Raw genomic sequence first — 26,065 nt, 5'->3', positions numbered from 1 at the left:
TGTCTTGAAAACAATCCACACTATAGAAGAGGAAGTCTTGGATGAATTAGAAAACTTGAAGGTGGATCAATCTCTAGGACCTGATCAAGTGTATCCCAGGACGTTGTGGGAAGGTATGGAAGAAATTGCAGAACCTGAGCAGAGATGTTTGTATCGCCACAGGTGAGGTACGGGGGCTAGGGGCTGGCTAATACTATACCTTTATTTAAGAAACGCTGTAAGGAAAAGCCTGGGGATTATAGACTGGTGAGTCTGACCTCAGTGATGTCTAAGTTGTTGAAGGGGATTCTGAGAGATAAAATATTCAAGCATTTGGAGAGGCAGGGACTGATTACAGGTATTCAACATGACTTTGTGCGTGAGAAATCTTGTCTCGCAGACTTGATTGAGTTTTTTAAGGACTGAACCATAAAGATTGATGAGGGCAGAGCGGTAGAAGCTGTCTACACGAATTCTAGAAAAACTTCTGACAAAATTCCACTTGGTAGACTGATTAGTTAAGGTACATCATGTGGGATTCAGGGACAGCTTGTTAATTGGATACAAAATTGGTTTGATTGTGGGAGACAGAGGGTGGTAGTGGAGAATAGTTTTTTGGACTGGAGGCCTGTGACAAGCAGTGTTCCACAGGAATTAGTGTGTGGTCCACTGTTATTTGTCATTGAAATAAATGATTTAGATGCAAATTTAAGAGTCATTGTTAGTAAATTTGCAGATGACACCAAAATTGGTGGTACAGTCGATAGTGGAGAAGATTATCTAAGATTACAAAGAGTGTCACGGGTAGATAGGTTGATTAAAGCTTTTCGCACACTTGCTTTCATTGTTCAGAGCACTGAGTATAAGAGTTGGGACATCATGTTAAGGGTGCATAGGACATTGGTGAGACCACTTTTGGAGTACTGTGTACATTTCTGGTCACCCTGCAATAGGACTAATATTATTAAATTCGAGTATGTTCAGAAAAGATTTACTGGGATGTTGCCAGGTCTGGAGGGTTTGAATAAAAGAGAGAGGCTGGATAGGCTGGGACATTTTTCACTGCAACATAGGAGATTGAGGAGTGACCTTTTGGCCATTTATGAAATCATGAGGGCTATAGATAAGATGAATAGCAAATGTCTTTTCCTGAGCGAGGGACAGTTCAAACTAAAGGGCATAGTTTTACGGTGAGAGGAGTAAGATTTGAAAGGGACCTGAGAGGCAACCTTTTCAATATAGTTGTTGGTTCTGAAATGGAATGAACTGCCAGAGAAAATTGTAAAAGGAGATACAGCTACAACATTTAAAAGATATTTGGGCAGGTCCATGAATAAGCAATGTTTTGAGGGTCCTAAATGTCTGTCTTATCATTCTCAAACGGTCCTGCCACTTTGAGTGATTTGTGTACACGTGAACCGTGTACACTAATTGCATCCAAATATCCTTTCACACTTCAGTATATTAAGTTTTGACTGTTGTGTGTCCACCCATACCACCAGCCTGTCTTTGTCTCTTCCATCAACGCCATCCTCAAACTTCACACATTTTGTGCCATTTGCATCCGCGTCTGGCCATAAAGAAATACCACTAACCCCTGGGGTATTCTACTGTATGTATTTCTCCAATATGAAAACAACCAATGACCATTACTCTGTTTCTTGGTTCTCAGCCAACTTTGCATCTATTCTGCCACTGTTTCTTTTACTCCATGAGTGTTGATTTTGCTTACAAGTTTATTCTGTTTTTTATCCTTCGGAATATCCTTCAGAAGCCACTGAACGTCACAACGTTACCTTCATCAACCCTTTTTATTACCCCATCAAAATAGTCAATCAAGTTAAATGGACACGATTTGTCATTAACATCCTTGCGGGAGTTTTTTCAAATCAATCCATATTGATCAACTTCTTAACTACTGCTGATTGCAATCAAAAATTTCTGTGTTATTTTCTAACTCCATATTAATTTTCTCCATTTTGTTTTAGTGAACTTCCTCACCCACCCAGAAATCTGCAAGTAAATTTAAACTTTTCAAGCAGCCGGGCAGTGGATTTATCATGGACACGGCCCTTTGACGGAAACAGCCCTATACTGCACTATATTGTGGAGTTATCTGAAAACAGTGAGTGCTACTTATGCTCTGTTTAGCATTGTTGCCAACTATTCTAAAAATATTATATAAGTTGTCACAGGCAAACATCTTTTTGATGAGCATATTACATGAAAAGCATGTCGGTTGCCAATGACTGTGGAATATTTTGCTGACTGGTATCACAGTTAAGGTTAAGTAATTCTAATGAATTTGAAATCCATTTCTGGTAGAATTTGTGCAACTGAGAGACCACCTTCAACTTTGCATTTACCTGACTTCTCCAAAGCTTCCTTACCGGAAAATTTTGACATTGCTTTTGTTTTCAATATACTTAAAAATAATTTTGCTACCGTTTGATGTGATACATTCTTATTTAGAATGAATGAAGTGCTCGAAGATTTCAAACTGCTGGTAAGGCATCTTAGGCATTGCATGAAACCTTCAACTGGCTTCTCTACTCTTGACATCAAATCAAAGCTGTCAAAGGAATCTAAAGGAAATGCTCAAAAGCATCAAAGTGAAGCTGTCAAAGGCATTGAAATAAAACTCTCAAAGGTATCAGTTGGTGTTAAGTGCAACTGTCAATCAAATTTTAAAAATGCTTTTTGTCCAGCCATTCTTAATGAATAATAATGAAATAAATCAAATTACAAGAGATTATGAAATTTTTTTTTTTATTTTTTTGATGCACCATATTGCAAACATTAGTTTTAATGTTTGTCTTTGAGATCCAGTGTACATTTCAACTCTGGCAAGTCATCATTGAATTATTCACATTTATGCTAAAAAAAAATGAAATATTGAACACGCCTCTCAAATAGTTTCTCAATAGACAGTGTGTGCAATCACTGTTTGAAACTTTTTTTTTTCTTTCTGGGAGTCTAACAGTGAATTTGACTGGATAAAATTTCCAGGGGAGGTTGGGAAGAGGGTGAAAACAGTATAACCATTCTAAGCACTGAAAGGAAATCAACGCTGACTGCAAAAGTTTGAACTCTTTAATATTCCATTCACTGCCATTTAATGCCTTAGATGCCTGTTGATAACCACTTGCTATGTCAAATTATAGCTGAAGTTGCTGTTCAGTGCATTTGATATCCACTAATAGCTGAAAGATTGTATTTCACCACAGATAAGATCATGAGATGGCTGAATAATTATTTTTAAGAGCAAATGAAATCTGTTGAAAGTGCATGATATCAAACAATGTCAAAAAAATCAAGAAGTTCCGGTAGGGCCCTGATAACCAGAAAATTACTGTGATACATAATGAAAGTAGTTGCCCATATATTTCTGTCTTAATGTTAATTTACTTAGTGCAGCAATTTTTGTCAGTCTTTTTGAAACATTTTCTTCTGACTAGTAGTTCAGAACATTGATGTTTCATAAAAACAATCTCTACAGAATTTCTAGCACCTGTTCTTGTAGCCACAATAATTATATGACTGGGCAAGTTTAGTTTTTAGTCAGTAGTAACTTCTAGGATATTAATGGTGCTGGATTTAGCAATGATAACATTAATTGTCAAGGAGAGATACTTAGATTCTCCTTTGTTGGGACATGTGGCATGAATGCTCCTGTCACTTATCAGCCTATGCTTGAAGATTGTCCAAGCGTTGCTGCAGGTAGACACTTCCCCAAGTGCTACAGTTTCTGAGGAGTCAACTAGTGATAGATTAATGTTTGTACAGATGATCATTGTCAAATTTGCAGTGTCAGCAGTTCAATAAGCCACATATTGTCAGGCTTCAAAAAGATGAATAGCAATTATTTTTGGCTTCCTCTTTTAGCCTGTTAGAGTTGTGAAATTGATTTTTTACACCATGTTATAATCTTCTGCTCACAGTATTTGTGCAGTTGTGACAGGAGGATCATGTAGAGTTTGAGTTAGAGCAGTAGTATGATTCAGAGCAGATGGCAGACGTAGATGACTTGACAGGCTTGTTGAATCATGAACAGAATTCTAGAACTTTGTTTTATCTTTGCAGTGGATAAGATTTCAATTGTTCTGGTAATAATCAGTTCACTTTGATTTTTACTAAGCACGTGAACTAAAACAAACTCCCCAGGATTTTTAGCACCTCGCCAAGAAGGATATAGAGTCACTTCTCAAATACAATTCAAAACAGTAGATGTTACACATATAAAAGGATAGCTGATGTGCATATGCTTCAGTAGAGTGGCATTGATATATCACGACAGTCAACTTTTTAATACATATCATAAAGGGAAAGGATGCACTCAAAATGAATTTTTTTTACAGTATAGTAGCAACTCAGATAATAACAATATGGTGTATTTTTTTATCCAGACTGTTTTTGACTGCTCAGTTTAAAAGATATATGTCTGATGTTTGAGAACTTTTTCCCTTGGACCCCGATGGACTTCTGTCAAATGGACCAAAAATTGTTACATACAGTATACTTAGTAACTTCATGTTAGGTCCAATCCATTGATGGGCTTATTTGATAGGCAATACCTCGACGTAGTTATCAATGATATTTTCAATAGGAATAGAGGTGAAAAGTGGAAATAAAAATCATTGATTATAGGGATGAAATTCACAACAAATTTATAAAAAGTTTCAAGCAAGTGTTTGCAAATTGTAGGAGTACTACTGTCCCTAGCATGTTGTCAGCTAAGGTATCAAATCTCTCAGTAGGGAATGAGAGTCACCTTCTTGAAGTGCAAACAGATATGGACTTTGCTGGCTGGGCCAGTATTTATAGCCCATCCTTAACTGTCCCTGAGGAGTTGATGATGAGCTGCCATCTTGAAATGCTGCACATCTTTTATGACTTAGCCAAAATAGGTATACCAATAATTGTGCCGACTGTTCCATATGTCATCACAAAACGTATAAAATCCCACCTAAATCACTAAGATAATCAATTTGCCTAACTAACTGCTGTTCAGGGCAAAAGCAATTAAAACTAGTTTCATTAAGAGAAAACAACTATTGTAATGTAAATAACTTGTAAACAAATGACAGGGGCAGGAAAGCATTACTAAATTACCTCATTGCAACTTGAACTATAGCCCTTTATAAACCTCAAATGTTCACACACATACTCATGTTTAAGACAGATAAAGGACAGATGGTTTGGCACATATTGTAGATGGAAAAAGATATAGACAGGGAAAAAATTTACGAAGATCAAAGTCCACATCTCTCGTTTGGGTTAAATTACTTCTCTCGGTTCCTTTTGATTTTAACAATGATGACAAAGTTGCCTGTAATGGGATGGTCGTTATCCACTGTGATAGTTGATCTGGTGGACCTCGGTCTTTATTATTAGAATTCTTTCTTTTAAGCATTCTTGAAGAAGACAGAGGAACGTTTTCAGTTTGTCAATTCTGGTGGCCTTCGGTTGTTATATATTGACAAATTTGTTGTAAACAGGAGCTCAAGCAATCCAAGCACAGGCATCAGGTGGTTTTTCCCTAACTCAACAATGTTTGATGCTATTCAGTTTCAATCATGTACCAATCTCACTGCTTGAACAGCAGTATTATCTTGCACAGCTGAAAATGTTCAGCACTTGATTTTTCCAAGTTGTGCGATTCTCCCGGAATTTCATCTGAATAGCCGTTTCCCACTTCCATTTCAGTTTATAATCTGAAAAGTAAAGCATGTGGTCCCTTATGAGCCTGTTTGGTGTGGGGCCACCAACAGGACTGTTATGAAGGGATTTCAGGATTTTAACCAAGTGACATTGAAGGAACAGGGATATTTTTACAAGTCAGGAAGATGACTGGCTTGAGAGGAACTTGCAAGTTGTGGTGTTCCCGTATATGTGCTACCATTCCCCTTCTAGATGGCTATGGTTGAGGGTTTGGAAGGTAATGAGTTTTTGCAATGTATTTTGTGGACAGTAAATATTGTACAAACGTGATAAAGGAGGGGAATGTAGAAAGTTGGGGTTGGATACCAATCGTGGGCAATCAATCAAGAACGTTTCACCAAATTCTTTTACTTGTGCCTTCTGGATGGTCGACAAGCATGAGGGAGGCAAGATGTAAGCAGTCCATGTCTAAATGTAGAAAGATTTCCACCCCCCCCCCCCCCCCCTCCCCGGCCCCCACCACCACCCCACTATGAATGTCTTGGATGTTACCATTGACCAGAGACTGTCAGAAACTATATGGCTTGCTCTGTTCAAATAAATGGCTGCAAGAGCATATCACATGACAGAAGTCTTGCATCATGTTACTCACCTCTTAATCCTTCAAAGCCTGTCCACGGACGCACAAGGCAGGATTGTGATGGAATATTCCCCGCTTGCCTGGCTGAGCGCATCAACAATGTTTGGGAAGCAAGCAAATTACAAAAGAAAAGATTATTAAAATCTGACCTACTTTTGTAGACGCAGTATTTTTGTGGCTGGTGTAGTTGTTTCTGATTGATGGAAACTCCACCCCCCAAGCAATGTTTAAGAGGTGGACTCAACAAAGGTAAGCTATTGAGTGTCAGGAGGACGTGGTTCAGCTTTGTGATGCAAATTTTATTTGCTATTATCAGGTAAAGCTTGAATATTGGATGAGTCTTGTTGCATGTAGCGTGGACTGCTTCATTTTTCTTTTGAATTCCATACAGAGCTGAGCATTACGCAACCAGTAATAAATATCATCCAACTTTATAAGAAGGAAGACCAATGACAAAGAATTTGGAGGTTATGGTGCCTAGGAAACTGCTATCAGAAACCTATGCAGCAATGACCTGAAGCAGAAATAATTTATTGCCAACTTACTGGATCATTGTGTATGAAAAGATTCAGAGAGTGTTTCCCCTCTTAATTCCTATTCATTTCAGTTGTATTACAATGTGTTGCTGCTGCATTGAGGCAAACGCTTTTTAGAGTCATCATTGTCATCCCATTTCTAGAATTCAGTTTTCCCATGTTTGGACCAAGACTATAATGAGTTCTAGAAATGAGTAATCCTAGAGTATGGGTGAGCAGAAATTGGAAAGTACTGTTTCATGGGACTAATGATGTCTTGCATTAAATTTAATGATGACTGAGATTAGACTGATAGGATGGTAATTTCCTGCATTGGATTTATTCTGTGTGCAATGCAGTGGTAGTGCTCCTACCTCTGAGCCAAAAAGTCTGCACTCACATCTCACCTGCACTGGTGGTGTGCCAATATACCCAAACATTTTGATTGAAGTAACTATACCTGGACAGTTTTTCACTTGGTTTGTCAGGTGTGACTTTTATAACTGTACTGAAACAACTTGGCCAAGAACATAGCTCACCCTGAAGCAATAAGCCTTCAGCTGGATGTTGTCCAAACTTATAATTTTTGCTGCACCAGATTTTCTTAACTTTTTCTTGATATCATGTGCCGTGAACTGAGCTGGCTGCTGAATGGCAGCTGTAAAGGTGGTGACCTTAAGAGAAGATGGAGGTGATTCATCCACTCAATGTTTCTAGCTGGATGATTGCAGATGCTTCAGCCTTGTATTCTGCACTCATGAACGAGTCTGCCATCATTGGGGATGGAAATGTTCATGAACCCAGGTCTGGCAATTAGTTATTTAATTATTGACTTCATTCATGACACGATATGACAGAACTGTAGAGCTTCAGTTTAAACCAGTAGCTGTGGGTTCCTTTAGTTCCACCCATAACAAAATGTTTCTGCTGACTAGACACAGATGGAGCTGAATGACCTCAATGAGCTCCATAAATATCTGTGATTCTGCAGGCTCAGTATTATGTCATGCTGCTTTGGACTGCCTACATACTTTTGCTTGATTCAAAATGCATTTGATAGAAATACAGAATTCAAAAATCTGCATATAATAGTTTTGTATTATTTGCTTGTTTCTTGAATGTTGTCGGAACTGCAGTCATCCAGGCAAGTGGGGAGTATTGCATCACAGCTTGTGCCTTGTAAATTGCAGGCAGGCTTTGAGTAATGTACTGCAGGTCTCCTGTCCTCTCTCATGCTCTTGTAGCCATGCATTTGTATGGCTAATCCAGTTAAGTCCCGACTGGGTGCAGAAATGGGAGAATAGGGCAGATAAAATAGTGGCTTGAGAGTTGCACGAGGCGGAATTTTGTATTCAAAGATAACTGGGACTGTTTCTGTGGAAGTTGGGACCTGTGCAAGTGAGACAGTCTACACCCGAAACAGAATGGGACTGACATCCTTGTGGATGAGTTTGCTAGTGCATTGGGAGAAATTCAAACTGGTTCATGGGGAAGGGGACACTGCTAGTAGAATAGGGACACCGCAGACTTCATCAAAGGAATGAAGGCAGAGGGAGTTGAGCCACATTGAGTTTCAACAGAGTGAGGCAAGGGCTGATAGCCTGTACTTTAATGCTGCGTATATCATAGGCAAGATAGATGAGTTAAGGGCATGGATTGACACATGAAGTAGCGAATTGTTGCCATCGCAGAGATGTGGCTGATGGAGCGGCCGGACTGGCAATTCAGTATTGCAGGGGACAGGATCTTCAAGCAGGACAGGGGAGGGTGTAAAAGAGGAGGTGGTAGTGTATTATTAGTTAAGAGTCAGTTACTGTAATGAATAGAGACAATATCTCTTGGAAGTGTGTTCAAATAAGGCTTTGTGAGTAGACTTTAGGAATAAAATAAGGGAAGGCACACTGTTCACTGTGCATCATAGTTGGCAATAAAGGAGCAGGTATGTAGATAATTCACAGTGGTATATAAAAGCAAAAATAGGGTAATTATATAACAGGATTTCAACTCCCCAACATTAGACTGGATAGTCATTGTGTAAAGGGTTTGATGGGGGGGCAAATTTCTTGGAAGGTGTTCAGAACTTTTTATATCAATATATAAAAGTTCCAACAAGGGACGCTGGTGTGCTGGACCGAATTCTGGTGAATGAAACACACAGGTGTTTGAAGTGGCAATGGGGAGAGCATTCTAGAGATAGGAGCCACAACACTGTTTTAAGTTTATTATGGAAAAAGGATAAGATGGTCACAAAATTGGGATTTTAATTGGGGGAAGGCAGATTTCATTAAAATAAGGCAAGATCTGGAAAAAATAGATTGGGAAAAGCAGTTTCAGATCAAATCTACAAGAGAACATTTCAAAATAGAATTGGCAAGAGTACAGGCCCAACATGTTCCCTTTAGAGTCAAACGTAGGAGGAGCACCAAGCTCAAAAAACTCTGAGGAATATTTAGAACTGGATTAAAAGACAGAAAAGGAAGGCTTTTGTTTTCTTTATTCAATCACAAGATGAAGGCATCGCTGGCTAGGCAGCATTTATTACCCTAATTTCCCAGAGAGCAGTTAAGAGTCAACCACATTGCCATGGGTCTGCAGTCACATGTAGGCCAGACCAGCTAAGAATGGCAGTTTCCTTCCATAAAAGGGCATTAGTGAACCAGATACGTATTTTCATCAACCAACAATGGATTCACAGTCGTCATTAGATTCTTACTTCCATGTATTCATTGAATTCAAATTCCACCATCTGCCAAGGCTTCTGTTGCCTGCCGTTTCAACACATTACTGTGTTCCCTGGCCAACATCTCCATCTCAGGCTTGCTGCAGTGTTTCAGCAAAGCTCAGCACAAGCTCGAAAAACAGCACCTTGTTTTCTTCTAGGGGTCCCTGCAACCTTCAGGATTCAATATCGAGTTCAATAATGTTAGGGCATGAGCACTTCCTGCCTGTTATCTCCTTACCCCAATCACTCCTCACACCCGACCTCATCATCCCATGGGCTGCTACCATAAACAATCCATTTTCAACCACTATTGATTCTCTCTGGCTGACCTTTACCCATTCCTTTGTCTGTCAAAATGTATTTCTCTTTCCAGGCTCCATCACCACCTGTCATTTACTCATCCCTGCTTTCCCCACCACATCTTCAGGATATATACCAACCTTTTTCTGGCTTAAATCAGCTCTGAAAAATAGTTACTGGACTCAAACTATTAAGTCTTTCTCCTCTCCACAGATGCTACCAGAGGTACTTCCAGCAATTTCTATTTTTGTTTGAGAGGAATCTTCGGGTGCTTTGTCCACAGATCATCGAAGGCAGCAGGAGAGATAGTTAAGTGTAACTAAGAAGGAAAGTGAGACTCTTTCCTTTATCAGTCATGGCATAGATTATAAGAGCAGGGAGGTTCTGGTGGAGCTCTATAGGACCTTGGTTAAGCTGCAGCTGGAGTACTATGTGTAGTTCTGGTTACGAGAATAGAGGTGATTGCACTGAAGGAGGTGCAGAGGAGATTAACCAGGATGTTGCCTGGAATAAAGCAGTTTAACTTTGTTCAAAGGCTGGATTAGTTGGATTATTTGTTCTCTTTAGAGCAGAGAAAGCTGATGGAGATGTATAGGATTGTGAAAGGTTTGAAAGCTTGGTTGGGAAGTACCTGTTCTCCTTAGTGGAAAGGTAAACAAGCTAATAATTTTAAGGAGTAAAAATTACTCCTTAAAAGTGATTTAGGGGAAACCCAGCAACCTTTAGAAAGTGAGATAACAAAGTGTGGAGCTGGATGAACACAGCAGGCCAAGCAGCATCATAGGAGCAGGAAAGCTGATGTTTCTGGCCTAGACCCTTCCTCAGAATTTCTAGGGTCTAGGGCCTAGGCCTGAAACGTCAGCTTTCCTGCTCCTATGGTGCTGCTTGGCCTGCTGTGTTCATCCAGCTCTACCCCTTGTTATCTCAGATTCTTGCAGCTTCTGCAGCTCCTACCATCTCTGAAACCTTTAAAAAGTACTTAGATGAGCACTTGAAAAGTTGTAACATTCGAGGCAATGGGCCAAGGGGAACGAGTGTAGATTTAAAGTGCTTTCTTGTAAGCGCAGACTCGATGAGCAGAAGGGCCTCTTTGTATATTAAAATGGGCATTTTTACAACCATTGGGCCTCTTAAGCACCTTACAGACAATGAAGTCCAGTCTCTGCTGTAATGAGATGAGATGAAATTACCTATAGTGTGGAAACAGGCCTCCCGGCCCAACAAGTCCACACTGCCCCCCGGAGCATGCGCACGGCAAGCTCCCATAGAAAACGGTGTGATAATGACCCGATAACTTGTTTTTCTCAGGTCAGTTGAGAAATAAATGATGGCCATGAAACTTTAGCTCTGAATTTTTCATCACAGCTGCTGCCACACCTGCTGAGCTTTTCCAGCAACTTCTGTTTTCATTGCTAACTTGGACATTTCTTAAATTTTGGATTTTGTTTAAAACTAAAGTTGCGGAACAACAGAAAGAGAACCCTGCTTTGAAAGTTTGTCATGGGTTCGAATCAGGGAATGTCATCCTCACGTATTAAGTTTTTTGACTCAGGAGACGTTTTACCAACTGAGCCATGGCTAGCACCTAAATGAGTATATGTAAAGCTGAGCACTTTGGGGGCAATAAGGGCTCTGGAATAAAACTTATTTGGCATCTTTCCTTTACAGCACACATCTTTGAACTATTTCCTGATGGATATTTACAATATGATGGGACATCTCTAAAACTGTCGTATGTAGCTTCAAAAAATGCAGATCCTTTGCAAGAAGATGTTTTACAAAAATTTTACAATTTTATCATTTCTTTTATACAGAAAAATGTTTCATGATGCTTCATTGAAACAGAATTAAACAACAATATTGACAAAAAGAACAAAATATTTCATTGCTGAGAATTTTATGTCACAGATTGGATACATGACTCAGCTATGAGTTCATGAAATGTTAACTTTCTGTCCTCTGGCGGCAACTAAGCAGCCCTTGAACTGTAATTTCAAGTCCTCTTGAAGTGCAATGCAGATCAGTGGTTATACAGCCGAAATGCTACAAAATAGCATCACTGCTTTTGAGAGGGTTTTTCACATCGCTGCCACACCCTGTGGCTATGCTGTGCTTAGCTTGTAACAGCTTGAAATGTTTTGCTACAACATTTGAGGCAGCGTCTATTACATGTTTTTTAAAAAGGAAAAATATTTGAAACAGAACTATGGGGAGTGAGCTAAGTAGTGGGGTTCATTTAGGATGGACAAAGATTTTGCTTAGCAAACAGCTTACAGATTTGGCCTCATTTATAGAGTCACAGAGTCGTACAACACAGAAACAGACCCTTTGGTCCAACCCTTTTGCACTTACTGAGTTTCCCAAACTAGTCCCATTTGCCTTCTCAACCTTTCCTGTTTATGTACCTGTCCAAATGTCTTTAAAATTTTGTAATTGTACCTGATGCTACCACTTTCACTGGCAGTTCATTCCATATACGCACTACCGTCTGTGTGAAGAAGTTGCCCCTCAGGTCACATTTAAATTTTTCCCTTCTCACCATAAACCTATGCCCCCTTGTTTCAAACTCCCCCACCCTAGGTAGAATACCTTTGCTATTTACCTTATCCATGCCTCTCATGATTTACAAACCTCCGTAAGGTCACCCCTCAACCTCCTACACTCCAGTGAAGAAAATCTCAGCCTATTCAGACTTTTCTTATAACTCAAACCCTCTCATCCCAGCAACATCTTGGTAAATCTTTTCTAAACTCTCTCCAATTTAATAATATCCTTCCTATAGCAGGGTGACCAGAACTGCACACTGTACTCCAAACATGGCCCCTCCAACGTCTTGTACAACCTCAACATGACATTTCAACGCAGATACTAAAGGCATGCTAAACACCTCCTTAACCACCCTGTCTATGTGTGATGCAACTTTCAAAGAGTTAAAGTACCTGGACCCCTAGATCTTTCTGTTTCATGCTGTAACTTGTTTAGCTCTTGAATCTAGGGCCAGGAAAGAAATCACTGCTCCAGTGCTACTTCTGGTCCAGGCCTCTGCCCTTTCCCTGATCTGAGCACAGTGGTCCCAACCCCAGTGCACACCCTGTTCACAGAGCCCCCCTAGAGTGCAGCCCTTCTCCTGTCCTATGCATTACTATACATTTAAACCCTTGCTATACATTTTGCCCATCGTACATCCTGCACTTAGGAAATTTGGACAAGGATTTATAATGTGAGACTTGATCAGTCATGTTTTCACCTGTCAAAGTTGAAGGTTACCTGTCTTGAGTCCTTCTCTGCAATAAATGAAGAAACTGCTAGATGTTGGGGATTTTCTGATTCAAGATTGGGTGGCTAACATGTGAAATGTAAAGTTAAGTTCCTGTCTGAAATAATAAACTTGAGAGAGAAAAATGCCTCTCTGAAGTGGTGAAAAGTTCAGTTTCCCTCTGAGTTGGAAGAAACTTTAGGGTCAGAAGTGTCTTCACGAAATCCGGAAAGATGAGGACAGAAAGTGCTTCTGATAATTGTGGCAACGAGTAGGGCAATAAGATGTCTGTGAAGTTGTGAAACATCAGGGCAGAATGCACCTTTGTAAAATAGTTAGGGTGGAAAGTGCTTCTGTGAAGTGAGGAAAGAGTTAGTGCAGGGAATATCGGCGTGAAGTGAAAAGATTAAGGTGGAGAGAGCCTCTGGAAAAACAGGGCAAGCTTTCAATCTGCAGTAACAGTGAAGTGCGGAAAAGTTAGAACAGAAGGTGCTTCTGGGAAGTGGGAAGAAAGCCTCTTATTTTATCTGAATATTCAGCCACCTCATTCACAGTAGCAACTTTAGTTTTAAACAAAATCACAAATTTAAGAAATGTCCAAGTTAGCAATGAAAACAGAAGTTGCTGGTAAAACTCAGCAGGTGTGGCAGCCGCTGTGATGAAAAATTCAGAGCTGAAGTTTCAGTTCCAGTGACCCTTCCTCAGAACTAGTCAGTAAAGTTAGTGATAATTGCCTCAATTTTTAACATATCTGTATGTGAGACTTTGATTTGCTAACATCATGGTAGCTATGTACTGTTTGTCAAATCCATTAGTAAGAAAGAAGTAAAATAATTTATGGCTTTTGCACTTTTTATTCCTCCAGTAGATAGTTTGTATTTTTTTTTAACATTTCCTCTTTCAAATGGTCCACGATTCATTTAAGTTTCAAACACTAAAATGCACGTTCATTTCTTCCCCAGAGGTTCTTTTCAGATTTGTGTTGATAAACATGGAAAAGGTATCTTATACAGCCAAAATTTAAACTTCTTAATAGATTTGTACATCAGTTATACTACTTGGCTGTCTCGTTTTAAAGTTTACAAGGGCTTGTTTTTAATTCTGACAGGTAACAAGTTGTACTAGACTGCCTTAATTTAGCAGCAAATGAATTTTTAGTCACCGTTCAGTTAGGATCATTGTTGTTCTGTGAAAACGGAAATCATACTTTAGCTGTTGTCTGTCAACAGATATGCTGCATGTTAGAACATATGCATTTACATTCTAGCAAATTCCACATTCACTGTCAGTCAGCTGATAGTAGCTAAATAGACCTTTAAGAGTAGTTAGTTTTATTGTGATTCTGAACTGAGTTATGCTCTGAAATGCATACATTGAAAGGGTTACTTGAGGTAAATTAGTTGAGGGCCATTCTAACAGAATTGAATAAGCACTTATAGGGGAGAAAATTGCAGGCCAAGGGAATGAGGCATGGGGCCCACTAAATTGCTCTTGCAGTGAGCCAATATAGCTTGAATGGCTGAATAGTCTCCTGTGCTGTAATTATTCTATTCTGTGATTTCAAAAAAGGAAAGAGATCAGTACATCAAGTTGGGTGGGGCAAATCATATTTGTTGCATGCTCTGTTTGGTCCTTTTACCAGTCATTTAATTCAGTTTCTTAGGTTTATTAACCTTTGTGCCAATGAGAGAAGTTTCTCTCTATCTGTTCTGTCTAGACCCATGATGATTTTTAACACCTGTACAAAATCTCAACTTGACCTTCTCCAATATATCTACACAACTGAAGTCCTTCTTCCTTAAAATCATTTCATTTTTTTTGCCACCTTCTAAATCTTTCACATTCCTCTTAAAAGTATGGTGCCAGAATTGAACTCATTTCTTCAACTGAGGCTAAACTAGTGTTTCATAAAGATTCATCGTAGCTTTCTTGTTTTTGTATTTTTTTGTCTGGAAATCAAGGCCTCATCATGCAAATATAAATTAGGGAGTGTTGACAAAGTGTCAACTATACAATATCATCATGTCAGTCTCCCAAATTGCAGAAATGAACAAGTGTGGAAAGTAAGTGCTGACACGCTGTTTTGTAATCACTAGTGATTAAGGTTGAGTACAACCCAATTTGCCCATAATTTTCTCATTGCCCATTGCATTTCCTGGGCATTGGATGTGAAAATTTTGAGTCTTTCATGCAAAATCTAATGAAGCAGCACAGCTAGGATAAAATTGGTCAGTCACCAGAACCCTGATTGCACGTATCACCTGATTCTGCTGGGGAATGGACGTACTTTTTGTTTGATGACAACTTCTATGTTTTGTGAAAATTCAATGGAAAAAAAAAAGCTTGCTTCTAAGAGCAAGGTGCCTTTACAGTTCTAGCTATGACTGACTTCCAATTCACAACCTTAGCCCTCTGCGGCGTGATGTCCCAGTCGATGTTGATTGAGCATGGAATTTCCCTTTTGCTCTTTTGGTTGGCCTTATTCTAAAAGATTGACAGCTGGTGATTGGTTATCTGTCACTTAATTGTACACATTGAGTCTGTACCAAGTGGGCTCAGCAGTTTTGGGCCTATCGCAGAAAACAGTAAAATCTAACCTTATGTTCATTTATAAAGCTCAGGATCCCATGAGGCTTTTTAACATTTTCTCAACCTATCCACAACATTCAATTACATGGGCACATATATTCTCAGGTATCCATGTTCCTGCACCCCTTTGCAATTAGTACTTTATGTTTATATTGCCTCTGTTCATTCCTCCTACCAAAATGTATTGCTTCACGTTATCCACATTAAAATTTATCTGCCATGTGTTGACCGGTTTTACCAACCCAACTGTGTCCTCTTGAAATCTATCATTATCCTCAGGGCTTACCAGTACTTAAGTTCTGTATCATTGACAAATTTCAAAATTGTGTCATGAGAATGCCAGTATTAGTCATGAATATGTAACAAGAAAAACTAATTGTAGTAACAGAATTTTGGCTTGTTGAATTGGTGTGTTCATGTCAATTTGTATGAAGAATTGGCTAAAGGACAGAAAAGGAGTCATGAGAAATGATTATTTTTCAGATTGGAAGATATAAAACATTGGGGTTCCTAAAGGATCAATCCTAGGATTCCTGCCCTCCTTTGATAACTATAAATGAGTTGGATATTGGAAGATGAAATATTTTTTTAAAAATTTGCTGATGAAACCAAACTGGGCGGAGTGACCTCAGTTACTGTGGTACTAATCAACACAATAGGATTTTTTACACAGTGGTGGGTGTGTGGAATGCGCTGTCAGCGGTGGTAGTGGAATCAGATATATTAGGGACATTCAAGCAACTCTTGGATAGGCACATGAATGATAGTAAAATGTAGGGTATGCATGATAGTTTGACCTTAGAGTAGGATAATAGGTCGGCACAGCATCATGGGCCGAAGGGCCTGTACTGTTCTAAATTCTATATTCCGTGATTTAAATAGACTATCAGAATGGGTAGGCAAGTACAAATGGGCTTTGATACAGAGAAGTGTGAGATAATAAATGTTAGCAAAATGGATAGGGAGCAGCAAAATAGATGTAGTGGCAGTTCTCAAGAATATACAGGAATAGAAGGATCTTGGTGTGTGTTCATAGAGCTTTGAAGATGGCAGGCTATTTTGAGAGAATGGTGAGCAAAGCATTTGGGATGGTGAGCTTCACAAATAGAAGCATTGCATACAAAAACAGGAGGCTTTTATAAAACTCTAGTTAGACACAGCTAGTGAATTGAATTCAGTTCTGGTCACCACAAGTTAGGAAAAATGTGAATATCCTTGAGAGGATGCAGAGGTTAGTTATGGGATGGAAGGTAATAGCCACGTGGTTAGGTTGGAGAAGTTAGTATTTTTCTCTTTGGTGCAAAATGTGGAGATTTTATAGACATGTACAAGATTATGACAGGTTTCAGTAAGTTAGAGAAGAAAAGTCTGAATGATGGTACAAGGACGAGGGCTCACAGATTTGGTCAAGAGCTGCAGTGGGGCTATGAGGAAGAACCTTTAACACAGTGAACAGTCATGGTCTGGAACTTGCTGCTCATGAGGGAATGGTGCAAACAGAGACAACCTTGTTTCCAAAAATGCATTGGATTGGCATTTCAAGGCAAAAATTTCAGGGATAGAGTGAGGAAATGGAACTGACTAGAGTGCTGTATGGAGGATCAGCATAGATTAAAAGTGTCGAATGGCTTGCTTCTGTGCTATAAATATCTGAAGTATCACTGCACACTTTGCTCGAATCCCACAAAACTAATCACTGTAACTCTGTTTCCCGTCATTCAGCCAACTTCTGCCAGTGTCTCTTGCATTCCATGGCCTTTAACGTTGCTGATAAGCCCATTGTGGGTCACGATCAAATGCTTTTACAAAGTCCAGACACACTAAAACAGCTGTGTAACCTTTGTCAATCCTCCCTGTTACCTCATCAGTCCTCCCTGTTATCTGAATCAAGTTGGTTAAACACAATTTGTGTTTTACAAATTCAATTGTCCGTTTGTCTCAGAAATATTCCTTAGGTTATGTCCTTTCCCTACCACTGAAGGATACACTAAATTGCTTGTAAATGTTGTGTTTATCCTTGCATCTTTTTCTGAACAAGGGTTTTCAATTTTCAAGTCCTCTGGCACTGCCTCTGTGGCTAAAGACAGTTGGAAGATTATTACCAGTGTTTCAACAATTTCCACCGTTCCCTCAGCATCCTTGAATTATCTGATCCAATCCTAGCAACTTAACATCTCTAAGTGCAATTGACCTTTCGAATCATACCCTCTACTTATCAACTTTTAGGCTGTGTCTCAACTATTCTTTCACGCTAACTTTGGTCGCATCTTCCTCCTTGGTTAAAGGGAACGGATGAAGGTCCTGTATGTTTGGGAAATGGAAACTCTCGGTGAAAATAATCACCACCAGTTTGGTTAAATTCCTTCAAACATGGCTAATCTTTAGGAGATAGAGGAAACATTACAGCTAAGAAATCCTAAAGCTTATCTAGACCACAAAAAATTAGTTTTTCCCTCATTTAAGATTTTGTCAAACTGCAGGAACATTAAGCACCCTGTCCTGAATTTACTTTCGACTGAAACCTGAACCTTTGAAGCCAGTTGGCCATCTAGCTGGCTCTCCAAACTTGCCAGCTAGTCTGCCATCCTTATCTAAACAGAATTTTGCTGCAGGCCAATTAAACGGGCAGCCCCTGTGAAAATCGTAACAGGTGACTAGTTCTCCTCAAGACTGGATGTGACAGCTGAAAAATCCAACCTTATGTCTGTTATTGTTTTGAGAACATATTCTCTTAATGTGTAATTTTGCTTAAAGCTTGCTAAGTATTGTTTACTCTGATAAAGAAAAAAAAGAATAATTTACATTTAAAATTAGAACCAAAGTAAAAGCATTTGTCTAGTTCGTGTGATGTGTTTATCGGCCCAGATTCATCAAACTGTCCCTTGTGACACTACATATTAAATTCCAGAATCAATTTTGTTTTCCTCTGCTCAGTATCTCACTCATTTGTTCTTTTACTCATAAGGCATTGAATTGGTTTCTTAGTAATGAATTGTCACAGACTAAAATAAATTGATTAATCTTACATTCTAACAATTGTAGTACTGGTTTGAATTAAAACTAAATATATCAATTCAGCTTTCAGCAGCTGAGTAGATTTTTATAACGAAACTAAACAGACTTCAGCCTGAAATTCTGGCATTATTACCCTGTTAAATATTTTCTAATTTGCCTAGTCATCTTTTCTCAATTAATTTTTTTAAACATCTCTAAATAAGAAGTCCCTCTGACTCTGGAGAACCAAACAAGTATTTGTCTATAATGAAAGGATTTTAATTATAATCAGTTTTATTCGTAATATGTATCTGGTATTCAGAAATCGCATAATTTACCTAAAAAATTCTAATTCAGCTCACATTAAATGTTAAGGGGAAAATTCCACCCACTTATAGATGTAATAACCTTTCCAAAGTATCCATCATGATACCATTACCATTGCTTTAAGTAAGAACAGAAACTATCATGTTGATATTTATTCATATTTTATTTTAAGATGTTTGAGTGATAAAACAACATTTCAAACTCCTTTAAATATAATTTTACTGATGAAAATTGATCAGATTTTATCTTACGGCAAATAATTTACCATTAAGTCGTAACTGTGTTGCTAGAACTGCATTAGTTCTTCAAACTTAATAGTTTCATGCTTACCCGCTCCACATGCCTCTGGATTTTATTTACATTTTGCCACTTCTCGTGTACTGTTTTTATTCACTTTTTATAACATCAAATTAAATATTAAAGTTCTCTCGACCAAATCTTTTTTTGAGACACTTTACATGTTTTTCTCTCTCATTGAGTATGCTTGTTTATTATTTTAATACATACGTAGCTGCAGATGGTGATTTTAATTGTTCTTGTCATCTCCCTTATTTTTAGTTTTTTTTAAAGAAGTACTATTTGATGTCATGACAACTTCAGTTTAGGTGTATCTATTTTTTTTACAATTTAAACAGCTGATCCAAATTAAAGTATGCTCCCCTCACTTTCAAAGAGAGTTCAGGCGAGTCTCTATTATCCTTTTTTCTCTGAAGGAAATAAACAAGTTGATGTAATTTATTGAGTTAACAGTTTAAAGTTTGTTGATTAATCATTGTGATATACTGCTTTCTTTATATGACTTTTACTTTCATACATGGGATATGGATCTCCCTGGCTAGGCCAGCATTTACTGCCGTTCCAAATTGACCTTGAGAAGACAGGGCTGCGCCATTCTTTAGAGCAATGGCCGATCAGGCAGTGTATGTGCTGTTAGGAAGAGAGTTTAAAGATTTTGACCCAGTTACAGGGAATGAATGGCAATATGTTTCCAAGTTTAGATTTCATGACATTTGATTGGCCAACTGGCCTACTCCCTGTCTTCCATGTTAACAAAATATAATGGTAGAGCCCAAGACACAGAACACCATCAAAGTTGAAGAACAAACAAAAAGGCATTCTTGTTAGTAACAGTTGTAGCAAGAACAATCTTATGTTTTCAAATAGTACATTGTAAACAGAAGCAAAGCATCGTGAGAACAAATTCCGAGTTTTAACATCTTGGGAAAGAATGAGATGAGCCAGAAAACTGAGATAGTCTGAATTTTAACATAATAAGAATGCAAAGAAAGGGAGCAACATAACGTGTATAACAAAATGTGAGGCTGGATGAACACAGCAGGCCAAGCAGCATCTCAGGAGCACAAAAGCTGACGTTTCGGGCCTAGACCCTTCATCAGAGCTCTCTGATGAAGGGTCTAGGCCCGAAACGTCAGCTTTTGTGCTCCTGAGATGCTGCTTGGCCTGCTGTGTTCATCCAGCCTCACATTTTATTATCTTGGAATTCTCCAGCATCTGCAGTTCCCATTATCTCTAACATAACATGTGTGCTTGATATAGTTGCTCGAATTTATGACTTCTATGTTCTACTTTCTATGCATAGTTTAGGGTTCATTCAATGTCTTGTTTAAGTTGTTATGTAACACTGGGGTGCATGGTGGCACAGTAGTTAGCACTGCTGCCTCACCGGGACTTGGGTTCAATTCCACCCTTGGGTGACTGTCTGTGTGGAATTTGCACATTCTCCCTGTGGCAGCGTAGGTTTCCTCTGGGTGCTCCGGTTTCCTCCCACAGTCTAAGGATGTGCAGGCTAGGTGGATTGGCCATGCTAAATTGCCTGTAGTGTCCAGGGATGTTCAGGTCAGGTAGGTTATAGGGGATGGTTCTGGGTGGGATGCGCTGAGGGTCAGTGTGGACTTGTTGGGCTGAAGAGCCTGTTTCCACACTGTAGGGAATCTATTAAATGAGGACCTAAGGGGCAAATTCTTCATGCAGAGGATGGTGTGTGTATATTTAAAAGGCATTTGGATGGGTATATGAATCAGAAGCATTTTGAGGGATATGGCCCAAATGTTGGCAAATGGGACTAGATTAATCCAGGATATCTGGTCGGTGTGGACAGGTTGGACTGAAGGGCCTCCATGCTTTACATCTGTATGGCTGTACGATTTGAAATGATCCAACGCTTGTAGGTGGCCACATAGCAGTTTGTTAAAAAGTGGCAAATATTGATGCAGTTCCTTCAGAATTCTGAAGCCACTCACTGTTTGATAAATTATTTGACCCAACCAACATTGATCAATGACAGATTTGACTCTTTACATGAGTGCTAAGGTAAAGATTTATTTCCATTAACAGAGAAAGTTGCAGGGAATGAGGTGCTCTGTGAAGAGCATTCCTGTTACATTTTGATAATCTAACAACCACATTTATGTGCCTGCCTGTGGTAAATCAAATTAGATTAATGAGTTCTGGCCCTATACTTGATTTTAACTCTATTGTAGGATTTTTCTGGGACAGATGTGTTCTTAAGTGTGTTTGTGTGTACTTCCAGTTTGTTTTTCTATATCTTTTCAAATCTGAAATCACAACAAAAATATAACTTCTGACATTTTTGACATTTTATGAAAAGATTTCAGAAAATTGTATGCAACTTAATTTATATGGTTAGTCAGCAAATTGATCTGTGATGAGGTGCCTCCGTTTATAATTCTGTATAGTCAGGAAATTCATTGCATTAGAATCGTACAATGGATAGAGCCCCGAAGGAGTCCTTAGGCCTAGCATGTCCACACTAGCTATCTGCAAGAGCAACGTTTCTGATCCCCATCCCCTTGTTATTCTCCTGTAACCCTGTAACATTTTATTCTCAAATAATTATTTCACTCTGCTTTGAAAGCCTGAGTTGAATATGCCTTCACCATTCTCTTTCTCAGTGTGTGGCAGATTGTAAACCGTTAGAAATATATGAATACTTACGTGCTTCACCAAAAAGATTTTTCACATTTGTTGTTCCCGGTTTATTCTGGTCACCTTACATCAGTGTCTTCTAATTCTTGATTCTTTCACCAAGAAGAACAGATTCTCCTTATTTATTCTGTCCAGACCAGTCATGATTTTGAATGCCTGTATCATATCTCCTTATAAGCTTCTCTTCTCCAAGCAGAATAGCTCCATTTTCACCAGTCTGTCTTGTAGCTGAAGATCCTAAGCCCTGGAACCATTCTTTTGAATCTTTTCTTCACAGTTTCTACTGCCGCCCTTTGGAAGGTGCATTGGTCAGAAGTGGTCACACTACTCCACTTAAGACTGAACCAGCATCTCCTACAAGTTAACTATAACATCCTTGCTATGTACTCTACGCCTCTATTTGTGAAGCCGGAAGGTTTTGTCCTGTTTTATTAACCACCTTCTTAGCCTGCCCTATCGTTGGCAATGAGTAGATATACATTTCCAAGTGTTCCTGCTACTGTACTTGCATTTAACATGAAAAAGACAAATCTAGAATTTAACTTCAATCTTCAGAATTACAATTAAGTTACTTGACCAGACTTGTGTTTTTATTAACATAAGTTGAGAAGAACATTTAGTTAATAAATCTGCTGTCTAACCCTTGGATCTTTCTTTGTTGTTCTGTGTCACTCTGAAGACTCACCATGGAAAATACAGTTACCTAACATTAATCCAAGAGTGATGCACATTACTGTGAGTGGCTTGACGCCAGCCCGGTCATACCAATTCCGTGTCTGCGCAGTGAATCAGCTAGGAAAAGGACAATACAGCACAGAAACCAACAGGTAGGTTACTTTCTCAAGAACCAAGTAAAGTTTGCACAATGTTATTTTTACTGTTGTCTGAAGTATTTACTGTGAGTGACAATATTCTGAACCATTCCTGCCCTTGTTGACCACTTTGCTTCTTCAACCCATAGTATCTACTAATCCAACTGGAAATTGATTTTTAAATATATACATGCAGTTGACTGCCTTTTCTTTTGAAATGGCTTGGATCTATTTTCATTTCACAACCTATCGTTAAAAAGTGCTGTTGTTCCGTATTGCAAATTTCAGACATCTTTGTTATCGGCACTCTTACTCTGATCATTGTATGCATTTAATGCTGAGTTTGACAGAGTTTTGGTCCCTCAGTGAATCAAGAGGTTTGACAAATGAGTGATAAAGTGATGGTGAGGCACAGGATCAGCTGTGATCATATTGAATGGTGGTGTCAGCTTGAGGTGCAGTGTGACCTACTCCTGCTCCTTTTTATTCTGTTCATAGAAGATGATCAGTAACACATCCACCAAGATATTCAGGTGGAAGTATTTACTCAGAGTTGTGAGGAACTGCAGTTTACCCCTTCAAGGGGTAATTGAGGCATATATCATTGATGTATTTAAGTGACAGCTAGATATATTCATTAGGATGGAAAGGATTTGTTGACAGTGTTAAATGAAGTAAAATGAAAGAATCCCCAGAAAGTTTAAGCATGAACTCGTGCGCTGTGCTGTAAATAGTTTTTACTTTGATGTACATTGTAGTTTTATTACATGTAGAAATGCAAAATCCAATGGCTATTTCTATTCCTCAAAAGTGAATGGGCCTGTGAATGGAAAAATAGATCACTGGTATTTTCAATTAGGTCAATGATATGCTTTTTCTGTTTATCACAATATGCCATTTTAAATATGGTTTTCTTACAAGAAGTAAACAAATGTATTATGATTACTTATAGTTGACAAGTTCCTGTTTCTGTTTGCTTGGAGCTAGAATTGCAAGGAATCCACTGTTTTGTGTTTTGGCATTTTACCTTTTTCAGAAGCGTGCTACTTTAAACTGGAGTTCCCCATCCTCCTTGTCTCACATTTCTATTGGCCAATAAAAAAAACTGACTTTGACATGAACACTTGAGGATTTAGAATCTCAACACTTCAGTCATCAGTGACTCAAAACCATGTTCATACTTAACTGTGCCTTGAAGAAAATAAAAATAATGACACAGAGGGGGCTGGAGAGGAATGATAATTGCACTGCAGTACAAGTACAAGAAAATCTGTTGATGAATACAGGAGTGTGGTTCCAATTTCTTATTAATTGCATTATCATAGCATTAGCTTAGAACAGTTAGGAAATCATAAAGCTGAAATTTGAGCAAGCTTCCAAATTATTTGCATTTTAGAAGCCAGATCCAATGGTATTCTCGAGACTGTGATGTCACCAATTGAAAAAAAAATTAAGGATTTATCTCAATCCTTCATATGGGCTCTGAGTTTTTTTGATTTTTAATAAGAAAATAATAGTTAAATAAACACTTGTTTATGGTTTATACTTTACAGGTATTATCACAAATCTAGGTATGCAACTAGCATTGTAGGTCGACAGCAATAAACACATAGACTGATGGACTAATTGCTACTGTCAGGTGCGAGAAACCCAGCATATATTACAATCCAACTGGACTGTTCCATTTTCTAATGCTAAAATTGGGGTATAATGGGAATGAATATGCCAATAATGATGATGTGACTCTGTCAAAACTCTAAGAAGAGATGATTAGAAGAATTGACTTCTAAAGAAGGATCACTGGACTTGAAATGTTAATTCTGCTTTTTGTCCTCAGATGCTGCCAGATCTGTTGAGTTTCCTCAGCAATTTCTGTCTGTTTTTGTTGCAGTTTTACTGGCAATCGACAAGGCATTGTCCTGAGAAATGGACCAGAGAATGTTGTTCTCCATTCTGTGCCATTGAAACAGGAGCAGTACATGTGCATGTTTTCTCTGTCTTCATACATGTAACTTCTAGTACATGCAAGTGCGACATGCTGCAGACCCGACTGACAATCTTAAGTTGGTTGTCTGGACAGTTCTTCATATACTCAGGTTGATGTAGCAGATGTTATCCAATTGCAGAATCATACATGCAGTAGCAACATGAGTACTGTCATCAGAAGCACCAATAATAGGATGCTGCCGTCAAGAGATAAAGATACATTGCCTACCTCACAAATTAATAATACAGAACATGAATTTCACTGCCATTGTAATACTAAGTATGTAAGCTGTATGTCGCAAAGACTGATGGATCATTTCAAACAACATATCCCTTCAGCTCTTTTCAACAAGCCAGGTATTGACCATGTCCAACTAGTTCAATCTGGCGAGACTTTCAATACGATGTCCAACATTAGGTGTCATTCTGTTGACATAGGTTGACTAGCAGCATTTTGAAGAGACAAAGCAAAACATTGAGAGTGCTGAAAATCTGAAATTAAAGGAAAACTGCTGGAAATACTTGGTCTGTCAGGAATGAGTTTTAAAGGGACATTGCTGCTTCTAAAATAAATGCTTGGCTTTGGTGTTTCTTCACTTAAAATAAAATTTATCCTTAAGTCTAACTTGCAAAGAAAAAATATATTTAGTCATTTCCCTGGAGACCATTCAAGTAGGTAATATGATTTCTGCATCGATGAAGAAAGTTTCAGCACCTGTGTGAAAGCTCTAGAAATTAATTTTCAAAACAAGGTAACTGTCAAAAAGTCTTCCTAAAAGGCACTGTTACTTCCCTCTCCCCGCAACTTTAAAATTGGCCGCACAAACTATTTTCTAATTTTCCACAATGCATTTTATGAGCATTTTAATGCTTTTTGACAACTTTGTCGTGCTTACATATACAGACTATTCAATACTAGAACAATATTCTTATAGCTTTCTGCATTTCTAATGTTTTGATGTATTGTATACTATGTTTGATTTCAGGCTGCTATTACCTGAAGAATCTCCTGGTGCCCCTCCTCAGAATATTATGGCCAGTGGTCGAACAAATCAATCCATAATGGTACAGTGGCAGCCTCCCCCAGAACAGGAGATCAATGGTGTTCTTAAAGGATATATCCTCAGGTACAGAATGAAACATAATAATACATGCAAGTCAAGAAAATTCCACTTTAAAAGAAGTGACTCCAAGAAGGAAATTACCAACAAGCCATTTTAAAGAAAATGTATGCAAAGTTATGAATCTGAAAGCTACATTTTTTTACACTACATTCAAGAGTTAATTTGTCTTGGCACATAACAAAATAGAAACAGT

The 26,065-nt window shown here is 38.5% G+C and overlaps 1 protein-coding gene across 1 annotated transcript in view; it reads left to right on the top strand.

Annotated features, from left to right (window-relative positions):
* Window positions 1–26,065, top strand: part of sdk1a (sidekick cell adhesion molecule 1a) — a 752,575-nt gene that overhangs the window by 511,760 nt on the left and 214,750 nt on the right. Inside the window, exons 14-16 of the mRNA XM_059653924.1 lie at window positions 1,968–2,104; window positions 22,630–22,777; window positions 25,735–25,875. Coding sequence (XP_059509907.1) covers window positions 1,968–2,104; window positions 22,630–22,777; window positions 25,735–25,875 — 426 coding nt within the window. The remainder of the gene's footprint in view (window positions 1–1,967; window positions 2,105–22,629; window positions 22,778–25,734; window positions 25,876–26,065) is intronic.

Source organism: Stegostoma tigrinum, chromosome 23 (genome assembly GCF_030684315.1).
Source record: "Stegostoma tigrinum isolate sSteTig4 chromosome 23, sSteTig4.hap1, whole genome shotgun sequence".
Lineage (NCBI taxonomy): Eukaryota > Metazoa > Chordata > Chondrichthyes > Orectolobiformes > Stegostomatidae > Stegostoma > Stegostoma tigrinum.
The sequence above is the reverse complement of the archived record's forward strand: the minus strand, read 5'-3'. Positions and strand labels throughout refer to the sequence as shown.